This window comes from Anopheles nili, chromosome 3, assembly GCF_943737925.1.
Source record: "Anopheles nili chromosome 3, idAnoNiliSN_F5_01, whole genome shotgun sequence".
In the NCBI taxonomy this organism is placed as follows: domain Eukaryota; kingdom Metazoa; phylum Arthropoda; class Insecta; order Diptera; family Culicidae; genus Anopheles; species Anopheles nili.
The window spans coordinates 47,410,348-47,429,872 of NC_071292.1; the positions used below are offsets into that span (position 1 = coordinate 47,410,348).

Below are 19,525 nucleotides of genomic sequence, written 5' to 3' on the forward strand. Positions count from 1 at the left end.
ACTTGACGAAATGATAGCTTGCGATATTTCAGTGCTTTTCTAGGCGGATCATATGCAAAATAATCATGGGCAATGAACTATAAAATATGCTTGCTTATCATAAAAGGGTAGTATTTTTTACAGTAACATAAAAGAATCTCCAGGATCTTATTTTAGGCTAAGTGATTATTTTTGATTACACTGCATGCATGTGCATATATATGCTGAACTACGTTGAACATATTTTTAATAATTTATTGGTGATTCAATTCAGTTAATGAATATTTTATGCTTTGTGTTATATCATCAATTTGAATAATCTATCAGTATCTACTCGGTTAACGGTTTTTTATTGTAAGAGAAACACAAAATTTACTATAACTATGGTTCGAAGCACGTGATATTTATTTCCGAGTGAATGTTACAGCTAACATGCACTTTTAACGAGTTTTACAGTTTGCTGTTAGCTTTCAGAACATCCCTCACGAGCTGCGTAGCGTATTTCGCTGTCCCTGGTGCCGTCGTTACGCCATACCCTCCGTGACCGTAGTTGTGCACGACGCGCAGATTTCCGTTTGATGTTGGCAGTAATTCGATTTCAACGCGTACAGGATCACGATGCGGTCGCAGCCCCACCGATTCGCGCACAACAGGCGCTCCTTTCAGGCTCGGTAGCAGCGTCTCACACCGCTCTCGAATCGCGGCAGAATCATACCGGGAGACCTCCGTCGTGTAGCTATCGAAATTGCGACATCCCCCCAGCGTTACACCCTCAAAGCCCGGTATAATATACGTATCGAAGTCAGCGTAGAAGGCCGTTTTCACCCAAGGGGCGCGCACCTTTATCACCTGCCCCCGTATAGGTACCAGCTTGTGATCGTTGCACAATCGCTTCGCCCCCAAGCCGGTACAGTTGACGACGACGTCGTACTTGCCGCTCAATTGCTGCAGGCTGTCTAAGGCCACCGTCAGGACGCGGCCTCCATTCTCGACAAATCTAGCGAAAGAAAAAGGCACACCCATTAATAATCGCTTGCCTGTTCCACTGCTCCTTCGACCTCGTTCGATGCCGAACCAATCAATGTCCTACCTTTGTGTGGCCCACGGCTGAAAGAGCCGGCACTCGGCAAGGATCGTCGTGAAGAACGAGCCGTACTTCCACTCGCCCGGGCAAATGCGCAACTCCTGTTCCGTGGCCGCCCGGTACATGGGCACCACCTTCTCGATGTAGTGATTCTATGGATAAAACAATATTAACAATTTAACTCCAGCTGCCTGGCGCCGGGACCACGCTTCCGTTTCCACGTATCTCCTACCCGAACGATGGCTGGATCTCGGCTAGAAAAAATGTAACCCGACAACTGGCACACACCGGCCCGGGCCGACTGTTCCGAGGCGCGAAGTTCGTCCCAGTATCCGTACGCGTCTGAAATCCATTTCCTGTGGAAAAGGCAAAGAGGGCAAGAAAATTGTTGCGACTGTGAAAATGACTTTCCTGTGGTTCTGCGGAAAGGAGCAGGTTCGATTGGAAGCCACCACCGGAAGCCAGGAAATGACGGAACAACCCTTAAAGCCGCAAGCAATTGCGTCAACCCCTCCTCCCGTGTTCCGGTCGACCGGAAAGCAACAAATGAGTGTAGGCCAACACGAAGGTCCTGTGTATTGCAACGACATTAACCCTCGACACCTTGGGGGAAAGTCGTGTGTTTTATGGGTGAGCAGAATGAAGAGCTTTTATTTTTCGAATCCTGTGTGTCCTCGATTGAAAACTAGCAATGTTCACGCAGCCAATCGCAGTAACGCTAAGATGAATTGATTCACAGTGGATTCGCCTCGTGCAGCACATGCGGTGTTTCCGGTTTGTTTGCGTGTGTAAAAAAAACCCCACACCACAGCCAGAGCGAGTGATTATGAACGATAATGCAACGTTCGTTTGCTATTTCACTGGCGCAGATGTAGATAGCCTTCGTGCGTAATTTACTGTTGCGGGTTTGCACATTTCCTCCATAATTTGTGCTGCCCCGTCGAGCAATCCGTCACACGTGTCCTTTGTATGTAAATATTTGCGCGAGTATGAATTCCCTTCGCGCGAGCCCACTGCTAATGCACCCGCGGGACCGGTTGTTTCGATTCTGCAGGCACGCGGATTGGCTAGGTCAAAGCACCGAAACCCCGTGGCCATTTTGTAGGTTAGCAATTTGACACGATAGATCGAGCTGGCCCGGCTCACGGATGATGGCGTGACTGGAGGACATTAAGCGGGGAATCATCGCGTTAGCGACCACTAGGGCTCTGCTCTGAGGTTCACTGAGGGAGGACGGATCAGGGGGTCACATTAGGAAACTCGCACCACTTCCGGGAGAGTCTCGGGAATGGGCGAGTGACCACGTGGGTAAAAATAGGTTCGCAGTTCGTCAGCTTTTGTTGCACCACTGGGAAACGAATGGCGTTTGTGTGTGCTACAAAAAAGAAGTAAATATGAAACGGTGCGAGGGTTTCAAAGATGCCTTCTTGAAAGGTTAATTTTATCGCATTTGTCACACGGTTCCATGACGTTTATTAATCGCAATGACTGAAAAAAAAAACGATGGTTGCAGAATCACCATAATATTATCATTGACATTGCGTTTAATAATGGCCATCGTTTTAAAGCTAACCATCGTCGTTACATCGTGTAAAGCCCCAACCAAGACCGAAATCGATCGATCAGCCGTGCGGCACCAGGCGTCTCCATCGCGATTCAAAAATAGTAAGAACAAACTAGAATCCTTGCCCGGCAAGGACATGACGTGGCCCAGTACTAGCGCGGCTATTATCGCTTTGCGCCCGTGTGGCCTCGATATGGGAACGTTCATCTGTCGCGACTATCCCATTAGAAGCGGTCTCGTCATATATTTCATGCCACTGAATGGTTTCACCCAAGGGCTTCGTTCGCGACAGCCCTGCACAATGCAGCAGAGGAGCGTTATGTGTGCCTTTGGATGGATTCTCACACGAAATGGTGGGAATTCTAGGGATTTTTTTGTATGTCCTGAGTATTAGTGCTTTTCATCGATCTTTCATTGTTTCGCTGCTAGCGCCCCGTAGTGCTGTAGGTTACGTGTGCTTCAAATCAATGCTGGCGGTGATTAGCACCAACAGGGTCATGTGTCAACACCCGTATGCTGAAGATAACAACACATGAAAAAAAGGAAACAGCCATAGGTTGCGGCCATAGGTACTGCATAAAATAGCCATTTGAACGGTTTCCTTCCAGCGCAAAACATAAGCGCTTTAGTGGGTGCTTACTAAGGAATTGAATCTTATAAAAACGCGTAAAAAGTACAGTAATCAATACTTAAAAAAAGAATTGTAGAATAAAAATTTCCCCTGAACATGGATAGAAAATAATTTAAACAATTTCTAGAGAAAACAACGCCATGTTTTCCTATTTCAAAACACCCCTTAATACGATCGTAAACTCAACAACTTTGGTCGTAATTGGGAACAGAACGAGGAGGTATATTTATTCCAACCCTCCTTTGGCACGGAAACGGTGAATAACCGGTGTGGTATTCTTAAAATCAAAATCCTCTCAATCAAGCACCACCGTCACTCGACGGAACGCTTTAGTTTATCGTGTGTTTACGGTGTGTAAATATGATTTCGATGCCCAACCCAGAAAACGCGGAAACATGCACTCCACACACACACACACACACACACACACAAACTCTGTACGTATGTGCTAAATATAGCCGTACGTCGCACCCAGGCTTGGCCGAGAAAAACGTCGAAGCATAAGCTATGCGGACGAATGGGCGCGTGAAAAGAAAGACTCAAAACACGCGGAACGTTCCCCACTCATTTTCCACTTTGTTTATCCCGAGAGTGAGAGAGAGAGAGAGCGAGTAAGGTAGCGAAAGTGGGAAAGAGAAAGAGTCCTTTAAACCTTCGACCCATCGTACGGATTACGTAATGCCGTAATGGGAAGGAAAAGGCAACAACCAGCGATGGCTGCTCTTTCCCAGCCGGGTGTGCCACTTTTGGCGACCAGCGGCGAATCCGACCGTAGTTAGCAGGTGCAGCGAGAAAACACCAGCCAGGAACAGGCCCACGAAGCCCTATCGATCGTGACCGTCTCGAGAGGTGAAGCTTGACCCCACCCGGGGCCGTCCCTAGTCCTTCGCCGAGGAAAAAAAAAACCTCGGGAAAACCCCTTCCGACAGGTGTCTAATCGAGCGAATCAACGTGTGTGCACGTTGGACGGTAGGTACTACGGATTTTTCCGCCATCGTTCATCCCCCCATCGAGGTCAGCCCGACGTTGTGGTCTCGAGATATTGGTCATCTTTTTTAAATGAGCTAAACGGACCGCACATTACCACATACAATTTCCTGCCAATCGGAGAGGGTTGGCTTGGGGACTTTCGAAAGCAAATAAGCAAACCACCACAGGTACCACGGGCTCGCACGGTGGACGTACATGAAAAGCTCTTACGTACGTTGTGTGCCAACGATTATTGATCGATTTTTACGATCTCTTTTGTTCCGGCGAACAAAAATCACTTCACCTAGCAACACACGAACGCGGCCCGGAATGTGTCCAAATGCTGTCCGAGAGCGAGCAATACATGCGAACAATATCCTTGGGCTATTAAAAGTACTCGGAATTGAGGGACTTTCCGCACAATTTGCCCGCCCGGCGGACCAGAAGCCTGAAGCCACCTAAAGCTGGTTGAGCTAAGGCTAACTTTGCTAAGGCTTGCTAAGCCGGATGGAAGGTAATTTAAATTAGAAATCGACAATGTTGCTCCACCGGCTACAGCAGCTGGGCCAATGTTTCGACGGTTCGACCCGTGCGGTCAGGATGGATGAAAACACAAACCCCCTCCCGTCTGTGGGTGGCATTTTCCCACCCAGACAACGCATACACGGGCGGTGTGTTAATGGGTTGCTTGGATGGGAAATTTAATTGCTCCCCACGCGCCACAGGACGTTGACGTTGACGAAAATGAAAAATGATGATATTGTGAGAGGCTCTGATATTGAAAAATGATGGTTTTTGTGAGGCTATGGATGAGAGAGTGGATTCTCGCGCAAGAATGTTTGCCAAATAAAATAGCTGCGTTTTTACACTCCTATCTATTAATTTTGATCCATCTTTTGCTTGCTTTTGGTAACAAATAAATCCACAATGTTGATCGCTAATTTAAGGCTGCCTTTTGCTGCAACTCTCGAACATGGTTAATTAAATATGAATCTATAAATCGATGATTGACCTTTTTTCCAAATAAATCAAACGAAACATACAATTTAACAGAAAGCTTCGTTGGTGCCCCGATAACTGTTGGTGGAAGTGAAAAAATGAGTTCTAAAGCACCTCCGATCGATCTACATTTGCACGAGCCGTGCCATTTACCTGGTTATTTCGTCCGTGGGGCCGGAAAAGCTGGTTCCGGGACGAAATAGGCCAGCCGCAACGTCACTGCATGTGTCCTGCTCGAACCGGTCCGCCAGGACGGTGACATTGGCGTTTCGCAGCTCGCGCTGTAGCTCCAGCGCCGTCGTCAGACCGACGACCCCGGCACCAACGACGCATACATTCATTTTCCACCTTTTTCCCGCTTTGTTCCAGTGGTTTCCTTCGCACGAGTCGTACACTGCGCCACAAACCGAAATGTGCGGTCTTTTGCTGGGTAAAGTGGACGATAACGATCCTCACCTGCGAGGATGAGAAAAAAGAAAAGAAATAAATAACATGCACACAGTGAAGAGGTCGCTGAACGCCGCGGCTACCATCGATTTGGGGTGGGTTTGTACAGCTTTACTGCACCCGAGGACGAAGGTGCTGAACGGTTTTGTTTTATCCATCCTCATCTTGATGGTCTAAATTCTTTCTGGTGGCTTTTTATGGATTTCGGAACGACGACGGGCCGAGCAAAAACTAACGAAAATTCGATAGAAATTCATCATGTTAGGAAACTGGGTCGTTTCCCTCAGCCGGTTCGGTTGCCTCGTAGTGTTGATTGATTGACATAGCTCCGAAGAGATACGCTAAACCACATGACCCCAAATTTATTTTTATCTTGCCAGAAATCATGCGGTGTTTTAGGACTAAGCATACGCTGAAAAACAATCCTTGAACTATGCTGTTTAATTTAAAATTTGTTATCATTTGAGTTTTGATCATATAAATGTTACCATAGGAATGTTTCAAAGATTGTTGTGTTAAACATTTATTAAGCAAATAAAGTAGCTTTCAATACTGGAAGATAATTCAATTTTTAGAACCAGTAGTAGATTAAAAGAATAAAATCTCATAAGTGGTCAAAAATTTGATGGCCAACCGTTTGTAAAGCTCTATTTCAATCTCACAAACCTTGACCTCTGAGAGCGTTATTGTTACCTGTGTTTGGCAGAGCTCCACTTCTAAAGGGCACAACGGATTTTCGAACATATATTCAGCTACAATATATTCTTGGTGTCCAAACCAAGGACGACCATGTGATGAATGAATGTCTTAGCTGTGCTTTCTCGTTCGCGCACATTTCATGACCACTGATAACAACAAATTCATTGCCAGCATCTGTCTGTCGAGTAACAGAATTTAATTCACTGAAATTAGCAGCGGTAACATTTAACAACAATATTCATTCTCGTGCCAGAGAAACAACTCAAGACCGCCGATTTGGCAACACCTTCGGCGCACAAACGGCAGCAAAATATTCGTCTCTAACGAACCGATAGTGTGCGATATGAAATCGCACTGGCCTTGCCATTGAAATCAACAGCTGGTTGAAATGAGTCAAGATTGGTTTTTATTTCGGTCGCTAGAATCCTCGCGGGTTGGGTGTTAGCTCTTGCGTAATCGGTAGCGACGACTCGCGGTAACCTCAAACTCGCGTTCTCACAAGTCTCTCGCAAGTGAGTGAGAAAAACACGCGGTTGCTCTCGCAATACGCATACGCAACGCCCCACGCCTGCTTCATCACGTTTCACAACTTGGTGTATTTATACTTACCCACCTGAGGAGTAGCTTCGCTTGCTTTGATAGACACGCACGCACGCACTTTGCGGTTTAGTATCCTCCACAGCCACAGGATGTGCTCTGTATGCAAACTCGCACACCAAACGGCGGATGTAAAGAACTCAACCGATCGTTGAACCGTGCCCGGAGACTGGATCCGCCAATCGGTAGAACTGAGCGACTGGAACTGCAGCAGATGTGTTCTCCGGTGTCACGATGAAGCGATGTTTTGGTCGCTACTGAAATGGTGTGTGTGTGTGTATGAAGACAGGAGATAGTGCGCTTCCCGGCATTTTTTGTTTTTAAATTTACTTCGATAAGAGGCGAACGAGCAAAGGAAAATAGTACCGGAATGGGGCGGCTGATTGCAGGAGGCATTGTAAACAACGCCGACCGGTATAAAACGACACGCACACCATCGGACGTGTGTCGCTTTCTCGCTGATAAAGGCGCAAGCAATCATATGTTGTTGCTTTGCAATCCATCTAGGCAGGAATGGTTTCAAAGCTGCGTCTATGGCGTCCTGTTACGATTAACTGGGGCAATTTTTTGCAAGGGTTTTAAGATTTATTAGCCCACTCGGAAGACGTTATTTAATTGCGAGTTGGTTTAATCAACCACCAAGTGTTCTGTTTTGAGTAGGTTTATGAGATTTACCACGGTATAGAAATGCAATTACAGCCAAATCTAGTAGGCTACAAGAAACTACAAATAATATGATGGTGGCTTTATTCAGAGCAATTTAAGATCCTTTTTCCCACAGTGACGAACGCAAGGATTGTTTCATCAAGCACATGACTAACATGTAATGCAAATGTGACAGTTCAAATACGCCTAACAATCTAACAAACCGACACAAATTGATGTTCATTTCCCATTCCGGCGTGATTTTTGTCCCAAAATTGCCGATACGTATTTCGTTAATTTTCAATAGCAAGCAATCAAACAGCATGTTTACGTTGACACGACCAGTATCGAATTTAAAAGCCCAAATGCCGTCATGCATCGCCTCAGTTTCCTCCAAAAAGCTGGAGCGCATCATATCATCTACCGGTGGGAGAAATCGGGAACCTGATCAAATTATGCTTTCCTCGAATCCAACGACACAACACCGAACACCATTTCGCAGATTATGCCGGCGCGTTGGTCAGGCCACTTGAGCGCAGAATTCGATCCAATCGAGCGAACAGAAAATCTCGATCAAACTGACCTCCTCACCATTCGCTTGGCGGCTTTTCCACGGCATTCGCCCGCCCCAAAATGGGTGGCCTTCGGTGAGGAAATGTGTGTCAGCTTCAAGCCAAACAAATCAAACAAATAGCATTTTCCTGTACAGCCTTTCCGAGCGCCATCGAGATGTTTTCTGTGCACCCCTCCAGCCCGTGTGTTTCCATTTTCCGTCCGGAAATGACGGTTATTGACAAAACGGCCGTTTTGCCCATCACCCGTGGATGGGTTAAACCCGTGTGGCAGCGAGAAATGTGCCGTGTGTGACGAGGACGTACGACGAACGGCAGAGCGAGATGGCGATAGCGCGCAAGTACGCGACAGTAACAGCGCACCGCTGATTGATTTACCATTTTCCCTCCCCCAGTGCGCGATTGCAATGCCGGTTTTGGTGCTGCTTGTTTATTGAAATGCCTGCTCAATGATGGATAAATAATCGCTTTGCTATTATTCCTGTCATTCCCCCTGGCTGGTGCTGGTGTCGAGGCCGGAATCGGCAAACGTGCCGGAGGTTCGTAAACTTCCATTACATTGTATCGCGTGTGTTCGAAATGTGGCAAATGGTCAATGAACTTCTTCAAAATGTGACTGTAACTATCATATCGCGCCTATCACACGCGCTGCGTAGCGTTAGAAGCATTACTAGATTGCCAATCGCGCTAACTATGCTATTTTGGTCGATATTTTTGTCGCGAGCGATTTATATTTAGAGCCTCAAAATCTCTTTCTTGAAAAAAAAAAACGACACGGTAAACTTTCGTCATACTATTCGGTTCTTTTTGCGTCACGAATTGACGACGATTTTCTAAAAGCAAAAAGTATTAACCCTCAGTAAATTCAACCAATAATGATTCTCATACCGACCAAGAGCAAAGATCAAGAAGATCGAAGAACTTAATCTAGAAAAAAAGCATAATTAATGATAAAAAAAACTGCATCAGCTTTACAAATTTCTGTAAGCTGCTATTAACCATATTTGAAGACTTTGTGTTTTTTTAGCTAACATGAACTCACTCATTTGATTCTATTTAATATGAAAACTAATACAAGGGAATAAAAATTGTCATAATTTTCCTACGTTTATGATCATTATTTCGTTTTATAGAGTACTCTATAAACGTTTTTATTTCGTATCGATGAGCAGAAAGAGCCATTCCTGAAACGGGATAAATGGAACGATATCAAACTTATCCCATAAGCTATGGAACCGAACGATCCGAACGGGAAGCTGATGATACCGGGACAAAAAAAAAGCCATTCTACTTGTTTGAAATAACAACAGGTCCCTGGTGCTATGCTTTCGGATATGAATTCTACTTACCGCTCGAGCAAACTGTGCCCAGCACCGAACGAGGATAAATAATTCCGCAATCTGCCAACTCGTCCGGGGGCATACCCCGATGGTCTCGGACACCAGACCAACGACGACACAGTTTTAATTAGCCTAATGTAGCATACAAGCGAAAACAATAACGAAACAAAGTACGACGTTGGGGTCATCATTGGTGGAGCGAAATCGGAGCATTTCTCATTCGGAAAATCAGCTGAAAAATGAAACCCAAACGCAGCTTCCCCACACGCTTTTGCACAAATTTCAGTTGTCCGCGCGTGAATTGATCATCACACGACGTGTCTCATTTTATTTTCGGTACATTCCGTTTCCCTGCCAATCGTCCCTTGCGGTGCGCAGCCTCCTTTTCCCCTGGCCACCCACCCGCCCGAGGAAACTGTCGCCCGTACGCCATTTTTCGCGCGTCACCGCATTTCGTGCGTATTCTCTCTCTCTCTCTCCCCCAGGCTTAACATAACTGAACTGGTCGTTTGACCAACACACACACCCATGGGTCCTCGCCGACGCGTCAAGGGGGTCGAGAGAGGAGGGGGGGGGGGGGCGGTCGTCACCTGTTTCTTATGCGCTTCCTCTTTTTTTTCTCTCTCTCTCTCCCTCTCTCCTGCGATCGTGACATTTTCACGCACATCCTCTCTCCCGCCAATGCACCAACCACCCCGATGATGGGGGGAGGGGGAGTTGTAGGGATTGCGCGGGAGGGTGGTTATGGATTCAATAAAACTAATTTAATTACGAGTGATCGCATGTGTGGGGTGCCGTGCACACCTGTGTGTTCCTTGTTTGTGAGCATTTTGTTTTTTTTTTGTTTGTGTATGTGTCCGTGTGTGTGTGCGTGTGTGTGTATGAGAGTTTCGCGAATGATACAATATTTATAGTTTGTTCTACAAATTATACGCAGCGTTATTGGAGCGCCACCTAAGCGCTCGGTTTTTCCGCGTGCTCTACCTTTGTGTGAAAAATCCCTCCGCCTCAGCGCGTCCTTTTTGTTAGCCTTGTTCTTTTTGTCCCCGTGCGTCATGTAGGCTTTTCCGGCAGGGTTTGATGTAACCAGCGCACACACACACACACTCGTCGTCCTGGTCTTTGCGAACCGCGGTTAAATTTTATAAATCTTTGCTACTTATTCCACACATCGTCAGGCGAGCGATCCTGATTACATCCTGCCACCTGACTGTGTGTTGTCCGCACGCGCTTCGAACAACGCAATATTTATCAAAATTACACATTTCTATTATTCTATTCATTATTATTTTTCTCCCTCACTGTGCTCTTGCGTTCATGCTGTATGTCTATTATTCTCAATGTATAATTTATTTAATGATTTTCCCCCCTTACGATCCGTTGACAATTGTTTATACTATGATTTTTTGATACAGGCGCCTCCCGATTATGCCGATACCGACGATTCCGAGCACCAAAAAATGTTGCTAAACGGGTTTTTTCTTTACAATGTTTGCTCCATTAACGGCTCGTTCCATTTTATGTGCTCCCGTTGCTTGCTCTTCTAGTTTTTTGTGCACCTCAATCGTCAATATTGTCTCTTTGTTGGTCAGATAACTGAGGACCATATTCGAATCTTTTTTTTTTTTTTAAATTACTATCCCAATGCGACAAACGAATGATTTCGATAGAACCATCTTGAGCAGTGATCATCTTGTGTAACAGCTTCTTACAGTAGCACAACAATGGGAAATATTATAATTCAAACAGAATAAATGTGTCACACTCTTTGCCGGCCAAATAAACCCCAAGTCTGTAAAATGCACCTCCACAAAGAAAAACACTATCGGTTTCTGTACACACGCTTTGCTTCCGCTAATCGAGAGTCGCCCGTAATAACTCCTCCACCGAAGTTCACCAACGAAGAGGGATTTAATTTTAGCTTATAAACACCTACGCCCGCTTCACTCTAAAGTTTGGTCAAACATTTACATGAGGATAAGTTTCAACGACGGTTTGCATTGTATTTTTGTTTGTCTACTCGCAATATTTTTTGTGTTGTTGCTACGCAGATATGATGATGAGCACGAGAATCATGATTATTTCGCATTTATACGTACGTACGGTTAAAATGAAATGTGTCAAATCTCTTTCAGCGATTGGAAATGAAATACGACGATCGATGAAATGTATGATTTGGTAATGCTTTAGATCTAGCTTGTTTCTTTGTCTTTGAGGAACCACGTTTTTGTCAACTCGTAAAACTGATAATCCAAATAGATAAGCTTGCTGGAACCACGTTATGCGATTGGGTTAAGAATGTACGACTTTGCATGCACAATACACTTTTTCAAGGATAGCATATTCTAGCTCCGAACAAAGGGGAAAACAAATGATTCGTTCTTATAGCCAGAGCGCGAGAGCATGTCATGAAACAAACCGTTAGGAGCGGAAAATTCGCTTCTGAAACAGTTGGTCTGTATTGGATTGAAATAAATTATATCACCATTAGTACCAGCATTAAAGGATTAAAAGGAGTAGGGGGTATGAGTATGGGTAGACTAACAGGGTTGCAATATGTCCATATATTGTACAATTTCAAATCAAATAACGCATACTTAACATTGCCCACATACTCATTTCTCTGGGTGGGTCCAACTATACCCAATTTCGGTATGCCTGTTCGATCTGTTATCAGACATATTGTAATAAATAGATTAAACTAAAATCCATTGTTGAAAAAACACTCGACTTTAATATCTCCAAGTTGAAACACAAAACTATGCAACGATTTAAAACTCCCACTTGATCGTTTTTTAAAGAAGACCAAAGGTCGACGCGGTTAGTGTTTACATTGCCATAACATCCTCTGCAAGCACAGTGCGAAGAATTTTGGGCCACGTTCCTTCCCAACGCTCGATCTCATTCGTAACTCATTTATGCCTCCTTTATGTATACGGACGTAAACAAATATTCCCTGTGTGAGTGATGATTTACATGCCTTTACTAACCTTATAACAAAAAGATAGATATTTAGCTTTACGTACATTATTTTACAACGCATGTTCGTAGATTAAGATATTCATTTTTTTTCCACAGAAAAATAAGCCTTTCGTTTTCGACGTTTTGTTAGGCGGATTATAAAAATGCTTGCGCTACAATTTTTTTTCATCTAAGTCATCATACCAAATTAGGTGAATTCAAAGGGCAGTCTAAAATGTTATAAACATAGTAAACTCACGTCTCGGTCGCGTTAACTATACTTACTTATTCAACGCTACAACCGTTTAGTTCAATTTCAATTCATGTTTTAATTCTTCGTGCCAAATGACTAGTGCAAAGAATTTCAATACTAGACAACATTCGAAACAAACGACCCGCACAGTTGAACTCTTTAACTAGTTCAAAACTATCAGAAAATCGTTCACAATGCACATAGATTCCATTTTTAATATTCAGAGAAAAACACACTGAGTCAGCATGTGGCACTGCGAAAGACAAAACCGGAGAGATGACTCAATAAAATGGTGCTAATTGTACATCTAAATGGGAATACGAAGAGTGTGTCTTGTCGTCTTCCTACACTCATCCAATAAAGCCTATTACTCGCGCAAAGCAAATCAATTTAGTCTTTATTCTTAGATGACGCTATGACGAGGTTGAGTCTTTTTCGAAAGAGCTGGAAATTTAAAGAGACCCCAGGATACACATTTCGGCCGTTATATATCCCATAATTGCCATAGCTGGTGCTCATCTTCGGATGAACTTTCTCTCCTTTCTTTTGACATAAGCAGGTGATACGAGTATCATTTGTAATAGATATAGACAAATTGATTTGAAGCATGATTGAACTTCGCTCACGCATCAATTTGCAAACGGAAGATGCAATCCTCCTCGCAAACGTCGTACCTTTGGTCGTAATGTTGGCTTGGTCGTGCTTTTGAAATAAAACATCATACCTTGAAATCTCATTTTCTCCCCAAACGTTCGCTGTTTTGCAGAATTATACGATGCAAAATACCCTGTTAGATTGCCAGCTAAAATGCACAACCTAGACCGAAACACTGGTGACAAAGAACCGATATTCCAGTTTTTTCTCTATCTAAAAATCTAGAAGTAACGCATTGCGACCATATTGTATGTCTGCATCTGCTCCACTAACCCATCACACAAAGGAACCATCCATTAGTCCTATCCACCCTTCTCAATAATCATTTTTGCGCAGTGATTTTTATCAATCTGACGTTGTAGATGAAATCCACCCTGCTAAGCATTCAAACATTTGAATGAAGATATTCTTGCACAGCTCTCTCTTGTTGATGATGTTGAAATGTAAATGGACAAAGATGTGAAAATTAAGTAAAGCTCCAGTCATGAACATTACGTTACGAATTCGGGTAAATTCTGCTTTCACCGATAGCCAAGTGGCGTACTACAATTAATAATGTTGCACATTTCATTCGATTATAATATAGAAGTTATTACGAATGAAACATTATGTAACGAATGGAGTTACACATATTTTTAGAATATCTATACTGTTCGCAGTTTATTACAAATTACACCCCAAATACGGTGCAGCAATAGAAGGTACCCGAATGCGAAGCGTAGTGAGCATTACTGATTTACTACTAAAATTGCTCTCTACCTAGTTATGGTACAAATGTATGGACTGGAAGATATGCGATCACAATGAATACGGGATGTGGGAATAAGAATGGTGGAGAAAAAGTCGCTCCAACCTTGCAGTATAGGCTTTCAGCTCGTGGTGATCCTTTCCTGCTTACTGGCCCCCGCGTACATTCCAATTGCACCCAATCATTTCGCACGTCCACAAATCGATCCTAGGAACACCACACGGTGAGGTAAGAAGTTGGAAGAAGAACGAGAGAAATTTTGCACACCCCTAAATCGTGGCCACTACCATCATCCTTGTACGTAACATTTTTTTCGTGTTTTCTAACCTTGTGAGATCATTTCAGACGAGCTGTACCTTCACTGTTGAAAGCAGAGTCGTTAGTCCTTCAACGAGTTTCGCGACATTTTTCCACCGAAGCCTCATATCTTCTCTACGTTTGGTTTGCTGCCATTGTTTTTACTCTTAGGACGGACTACGTGATCTCGTGCTGCTGCTCCCAAAAGGCTCACGTAGAGGGGAACCCGAAAGCTGCATGTATAGCCATACACAAAACATTCCGTGTATTGTTGCATGTAAAACGTTATAAAATGCTGTTGTTTTTCGCCCGGTTTCTAGTCGGGCCGGTGTGCTTTTGGCGCAGCATAGTAGCTACAACTCCGACAGGACAGACTAGGGAGGTTTTCGTTTGCTTCGCTTCAAAGTTCGATTGCGAACGTGTACCAGGTTCGCCTCGAGTAAGGTGGTGATCAAATCATAAAAAGGAAAATGGCACACTGAGGGGAATTGGTGCACTGTAAGGTCAACTCCAACGTGTGCACACCCTCATCATACTGTATATTCTTTCTCGTCTGCACCGTTTTTCCTCGAATGTGCTCTCGGGGTTTTTCACAGGCTCGAGCTGGCCCAGAACCTATTTGATAGCAAGTTTTGTTCCTTTCTTTTGATATATTGTTACCTTCGTTCTTCAAACCTATGTGCTGGTGCATTTTGGGAGGCGCTAACAGCTACATGTAATGATGATAGTAATAATAATAAGAGTAATTACAATAATAATAATAATAATATTTATAATAATAATAAAAACCTAAGATACTACTGCCTCCATTTTTTCTCTTCTTTTAGTATTAGTTATTTTCTATAATTTCTTAAAAAAGGGTGCTATCTGGTTCTGTTTGTTTATAATAGTGGGAGTTAATTATTCTTCAAAGGGTTTTCCCTTCGTTTTGCTTCACGTAACAATTCACGACTCTTTGACGATGTTTGCTCTTACTGCCTCTTTCTTTCCCTATCATTCCTTTCCGTCAGTCAAAACCGTCTATTGCTGATTGTGATGATGCAGTTATACAATATGCTCAATCTCTTTTGCGCCTATTTTCCGTTTTCTTATTTTTCCACTCAACTGCTAAATTCATCTTTGCCAATTCCGCGTCTAGTTCGCTAACGAGGGCACACACGGCACATTGATGTTATATGTTATCCTTATTTTCCTGTAAAATTAAACCGAAGTTAGAAAAAAACATTGTTATTTTATTTTAAATGGAAACAAATACTTAACATCTTGCGCACAGCCATGCGAAATACATGAGTTTGAAAACATTTAACGGAAGCATATCGAACAAGTTTTTTTTCCTTTCATTCGTGATTTTTGCTCCAATCTGATCTACTTAGACATATATGCAAAGGTATTTGAGTAAAAATGTGCCTTGGCAAAATTAGTTACTTTGTTAAACTTTGAAAGGAAAGTATTGTGCGTATCAACTAAACTATTGGTAACTGAATAAAAAACGTGTCTGTGTAACAAAAAAATGTAACCAAACTTACCTTCTATTGTTCTAACTTGTAAAGCTGTTCGTTTGATGCGGGGATACTGGGACATAATTCCTACACACAAACTTCACTGAGATTATGCATCCCGTTTAATATTTTACATATTCTTTTTCGGCTACTCCGCTGCACTGCAATGTCCTGATGTCGTTTCTCACTCTGCACCGCACCGGAATGCGCCTATGCCATCGAATTCTGGAACACTGCTATCCGACGCAGAAAAAAAACAACACCACTCGACGACCATTCCACAGCACCATCCAATCGCAACAACAAAATAATGCAATCCGGTTCTTCGCCAGTTTGGTGCAACCAACATCGGCGAAGAAAACGTTTCGCTGCAAAATGCAACAATCCGGTCTGCGGAGAGCCTAGTGATTTTCTTTTTCTTTTCAGCTTTTCATAGCATTCACACCACAATGCACAATGTAGTAAGCAACCTTCAGCTACTCACAATAAACCTGCATTTTGCGGCCACCTACTGCCCAACATTTTTGCTCCAACTAAACGCACTTGCACATACCGATTTAATTACTCCGTTGTCTTGCTTCCACGCGTAATTTCATGTATATTTCTTTCTTTTATCACCATTATTATTTGCTCAATATACACACGCGCGCACACACACACACAAACGAGCACACAAACGCACACACACTTGCCGACACTTCTTTTCCATTTTAATCATATTTAACGAGCCTTGCTAGTCTGTTTTCAGACTGCACTTTTCACTATGCCTTCAAGGGGTCTCCCACAGTCACCGGATAGACAGCATGGAAATCAGGGCGGACTATCACTTCCTACGAAATTGTACACTCTCCACAATCCTCCCCTACTGGTTCACTGGTTGAGGGTCCTTAAGTAGGTTCGCACCAGCCACAACCCTCGGCACAACTGCCTTTTGCGGATCATCCCAATCGCTCCATGGCTCAATGGTTGAGCCATGAATGCCGGAGACAATCGGCGGCCGTGGCACGTGCTCGCGGATCATAATCCAGCATTGGCTTAAGGAAATCGCTAAACTCGAACGCATCTTCAACTGGCCACTCGTACTTCTCGATCAACACGTCCACCAGACCCCACGGCTTGAGTCCGGAAATGTTTTTCAACAAACCCTTCGAGTTGAACGCGTGGCTCGAATTTTTGCCCGATAGTGCAATCCATTTCGGGATCGGCCCGAGCAGCTCGATGATGTGTGCGATGTGATCGTCATCTCGGCAGTAATCGTTGCCGGAAAACGGCTCGAACAGATAGTCCCCGGTGGCCAGCTCAAACGCCATGCAAGCGGTACTCCAAATGTCCGCCGACGTATCGTATCCCGCTCCGATGATGACCTCCAGCGACCGGTACTGGCGCGTCTGGATGTCCTCGGTGAAGTGCTTGTCCACCCAGCATGCATTACCGAGATCCGCTATCTTCACGTCTATGTCACACACCTCGAAGGCCGCATCTTTGCTTTCCTGCACCGACGAGAGAATCTTGCGCACCGATTCGCTAATGTCCAGCTTCGAGGCTGACGTGACGGAGTTAACCGAGGAGGACGGCTTTTCGGGCGTTTTCGAACCGTCGTCATCGTCACCCTTCTCGATGCCGCTGCTCGAAGTCGCTTTCCGGTCACTGGCAGCATCGTCATTGTTGTTCGAGGAAGTCGCCTCGCTGACCGATGGACTGGAAAACGTCGATGCACTGGGCGTCAGGGTTGGCCGATCTTCTTCACCGGACGATGGCGTCTCAGCGTCTCCACTGTCTCTACCTCCGCTGGGTCCACTGGCCGTGCCGTTAACCAACAGCCGGGTTGTCTCCGTCTTTTCTTTCACCACCGGAGAACCCGTGGAGTTGACCACGTTCGAGGTAGTGGTGGCATTGGCGGTGCTCGTAACGGCGGAAGCACTGTTGACCGTCGCTGACCGTCCACCCTGCTGCTGCACTCCTGCTCCAGTGTTCATGTCGTCCACTTTTTCGCCCACTTTGGCCGCGTTTACGCTTTCCGAGACTCCATCGGTTCCATTTTCCAGCACTCCCGCCGTCGTCGTCGATGGAGATCCGACCGTCGTTGGACCGAACTCGAGCTGCTGAATGTGCTCCATCTGCTGGCGGATCAGCTCGGACTGGATCTTCGCCTTGCGCTTCATTTTCTTCTTTTTGGCCTTGCTCATGTTCTGGCTCATCGGTTGCTCCTGGAACTGAGGCGGAGCGGACGAGATGAGTGAAATCGGAAGCTTGCAACCCATCGCGTGCATCTCCGTCGCCTCGCAGGCCAGCTTGCGAACGTAGCTCTCGTTCACGCACACCAGCACGTTCTCCGGTTTGATATCCGTGTGAATGATCTTGCACTTCGTGTGCAAATAATCCAGCCCTTCCAGCACCTGGCGGATAATGGATTTCACGTTCGCCAGCGGGATGCCACGGTAATTTGACTTCATGATCAGCTTCAGCAGGTTGTGCCCAAGCACCTCGAACACCATACAGATGTGTGTCCCATTCACGCCCGTTATCCGGAAGTCGTTCAGCAACTGTACCACCTTGTTACGCTTCGGATCGGTCGGGTCCGCGTTCAGAATCGATTTCAGGATGTGTATCTCGTCCTTCGCCGTGTCGCTGAAGTGCTGCGCCGATTTCACTATCTTCAACGCTACGTACCGCTTTTCCTCCAGGTCCCAACTGAGCCACACGGTGGAAAAGTGGCCCCAGCCCAGCTTCCGGATCACGTGGTAGCGCTGCAGGAACAGGTCGCCCAGCTTCACCGGATGATAGCCACCCCGGCAGTACTCGTCCCGGCACTCTTGCTCTTCCTCTTCACTCGTGTACCCGTCCGCATCACGGTCCGCGTCCCGGTCCTGCTCGATCGTCTCGTTCGACGAGCTTGTGGTCGCGTCCAGCGCGGCCACCGACGAGTGCACTGCGGATTTCGAACCCCTACGAGTGGTCACTGATTCTGCCGCAGCCGTCACCGAGTGCTGACCGTCGTTCATCGCACCACCGACCACCGACGCCGTCGCCAACGCCGTCCCCAGGATCATACCGTCATGTTCGTCGTCCTGGTGGAGTTCTGACCCGCCGCCCACGAAGGCACCACCGCCAATGGTCGCCGCCGTTGCGGCCGACTGGTGATTCTGACCGCTCCCGTAACTATTGCTGTTCTGCGCCGCTGCTTGCGCCGCCGCTGCCGCCACTGCTGCCACTGCCTGCTGTTTCGCCTTTTTCTTCGCCGTCTTATGACGTTTCTTCTTCGCCTGTATCGTCAGTACGTGTCGGTTTGTGTCGGGTTTTATGTTCATTGCTTTCTTTGCTGTAACGCCCGCCTCTTCCGGAATCTCACTCGCTCGTCCAAAACACCGCTGCACCGTGCAGCCGTGCGTCCTCGGACAACTTATTATTGCTCTAGCTTGCTCTAGCACGCACCCGCGATTACACCGCAGAGCGTGAACTCGAACCACTTCTCACCGCTTGCTGTGTCAGCCTTCTATCTCTTTTGCTCGCGCACTCGCGGAACACCCAGCAGAGGCGCTGGCTAGTATTGTTTTCGTCTTGTCGATGGCTCTTTTTTTATGCTACTA

At 45.5% G+C, this 19,525-nt stretch overlaps 2 protein-coding genes across 2 annotated transcripts; both read right to left on the reverse strand.

Annotated features, from left to right (window-relative positions):
• Window positions 1-378: 378 nt before the first annotated feature.
• Window positions 379-5,574, reverse strand: LOC128725373 (D-aspartate oxidase). The gene is made up of 4 exons (XM_053819113.1): window positions 5,380-5,574; window positions 1,296-1,419; window positions 1,070-1,215; window positions 379-976 (listed from the first exon to the last, which is right to left on the reverse strand). The coding sequence occupies exons 1-4, from the start codon at window positions 5,565-5,567 to the stop codon at window positions 430-432; spliced, it is 1,005 nt and encodes a 334-aa protein (XP_053675088.1). The 5' UTR covers window positions 5,568-5,574; the 3' UTR covers window positions 379-429.
• Window positions 5,575-15,014: 9,440 nt separating this feature from the next.
• On the reverse strand, window positions 15,015-19,246 carry LOC128727562 (SRSF protein kinase 3). The gene is made up of 2 exons (XM_053821489.1): window positions 15,966-19,246; window positions 15,015-15,631 (listed from the first exon to the last, which is right to left on the reverse strand). The coding sequence occupies exon 1, from the start codon at window positions 19,244-19,246 to the stop codon at window positions 16,898-16,900; it is 2,349 nt and encodes a 782-aa protein (XP_053677464.1). The 3' UTR covers window positions 15,015-15,631; window positions 15,966-16,897.
• Window positions 19,247-19,525: the final 279 nt, after the last annotated feature.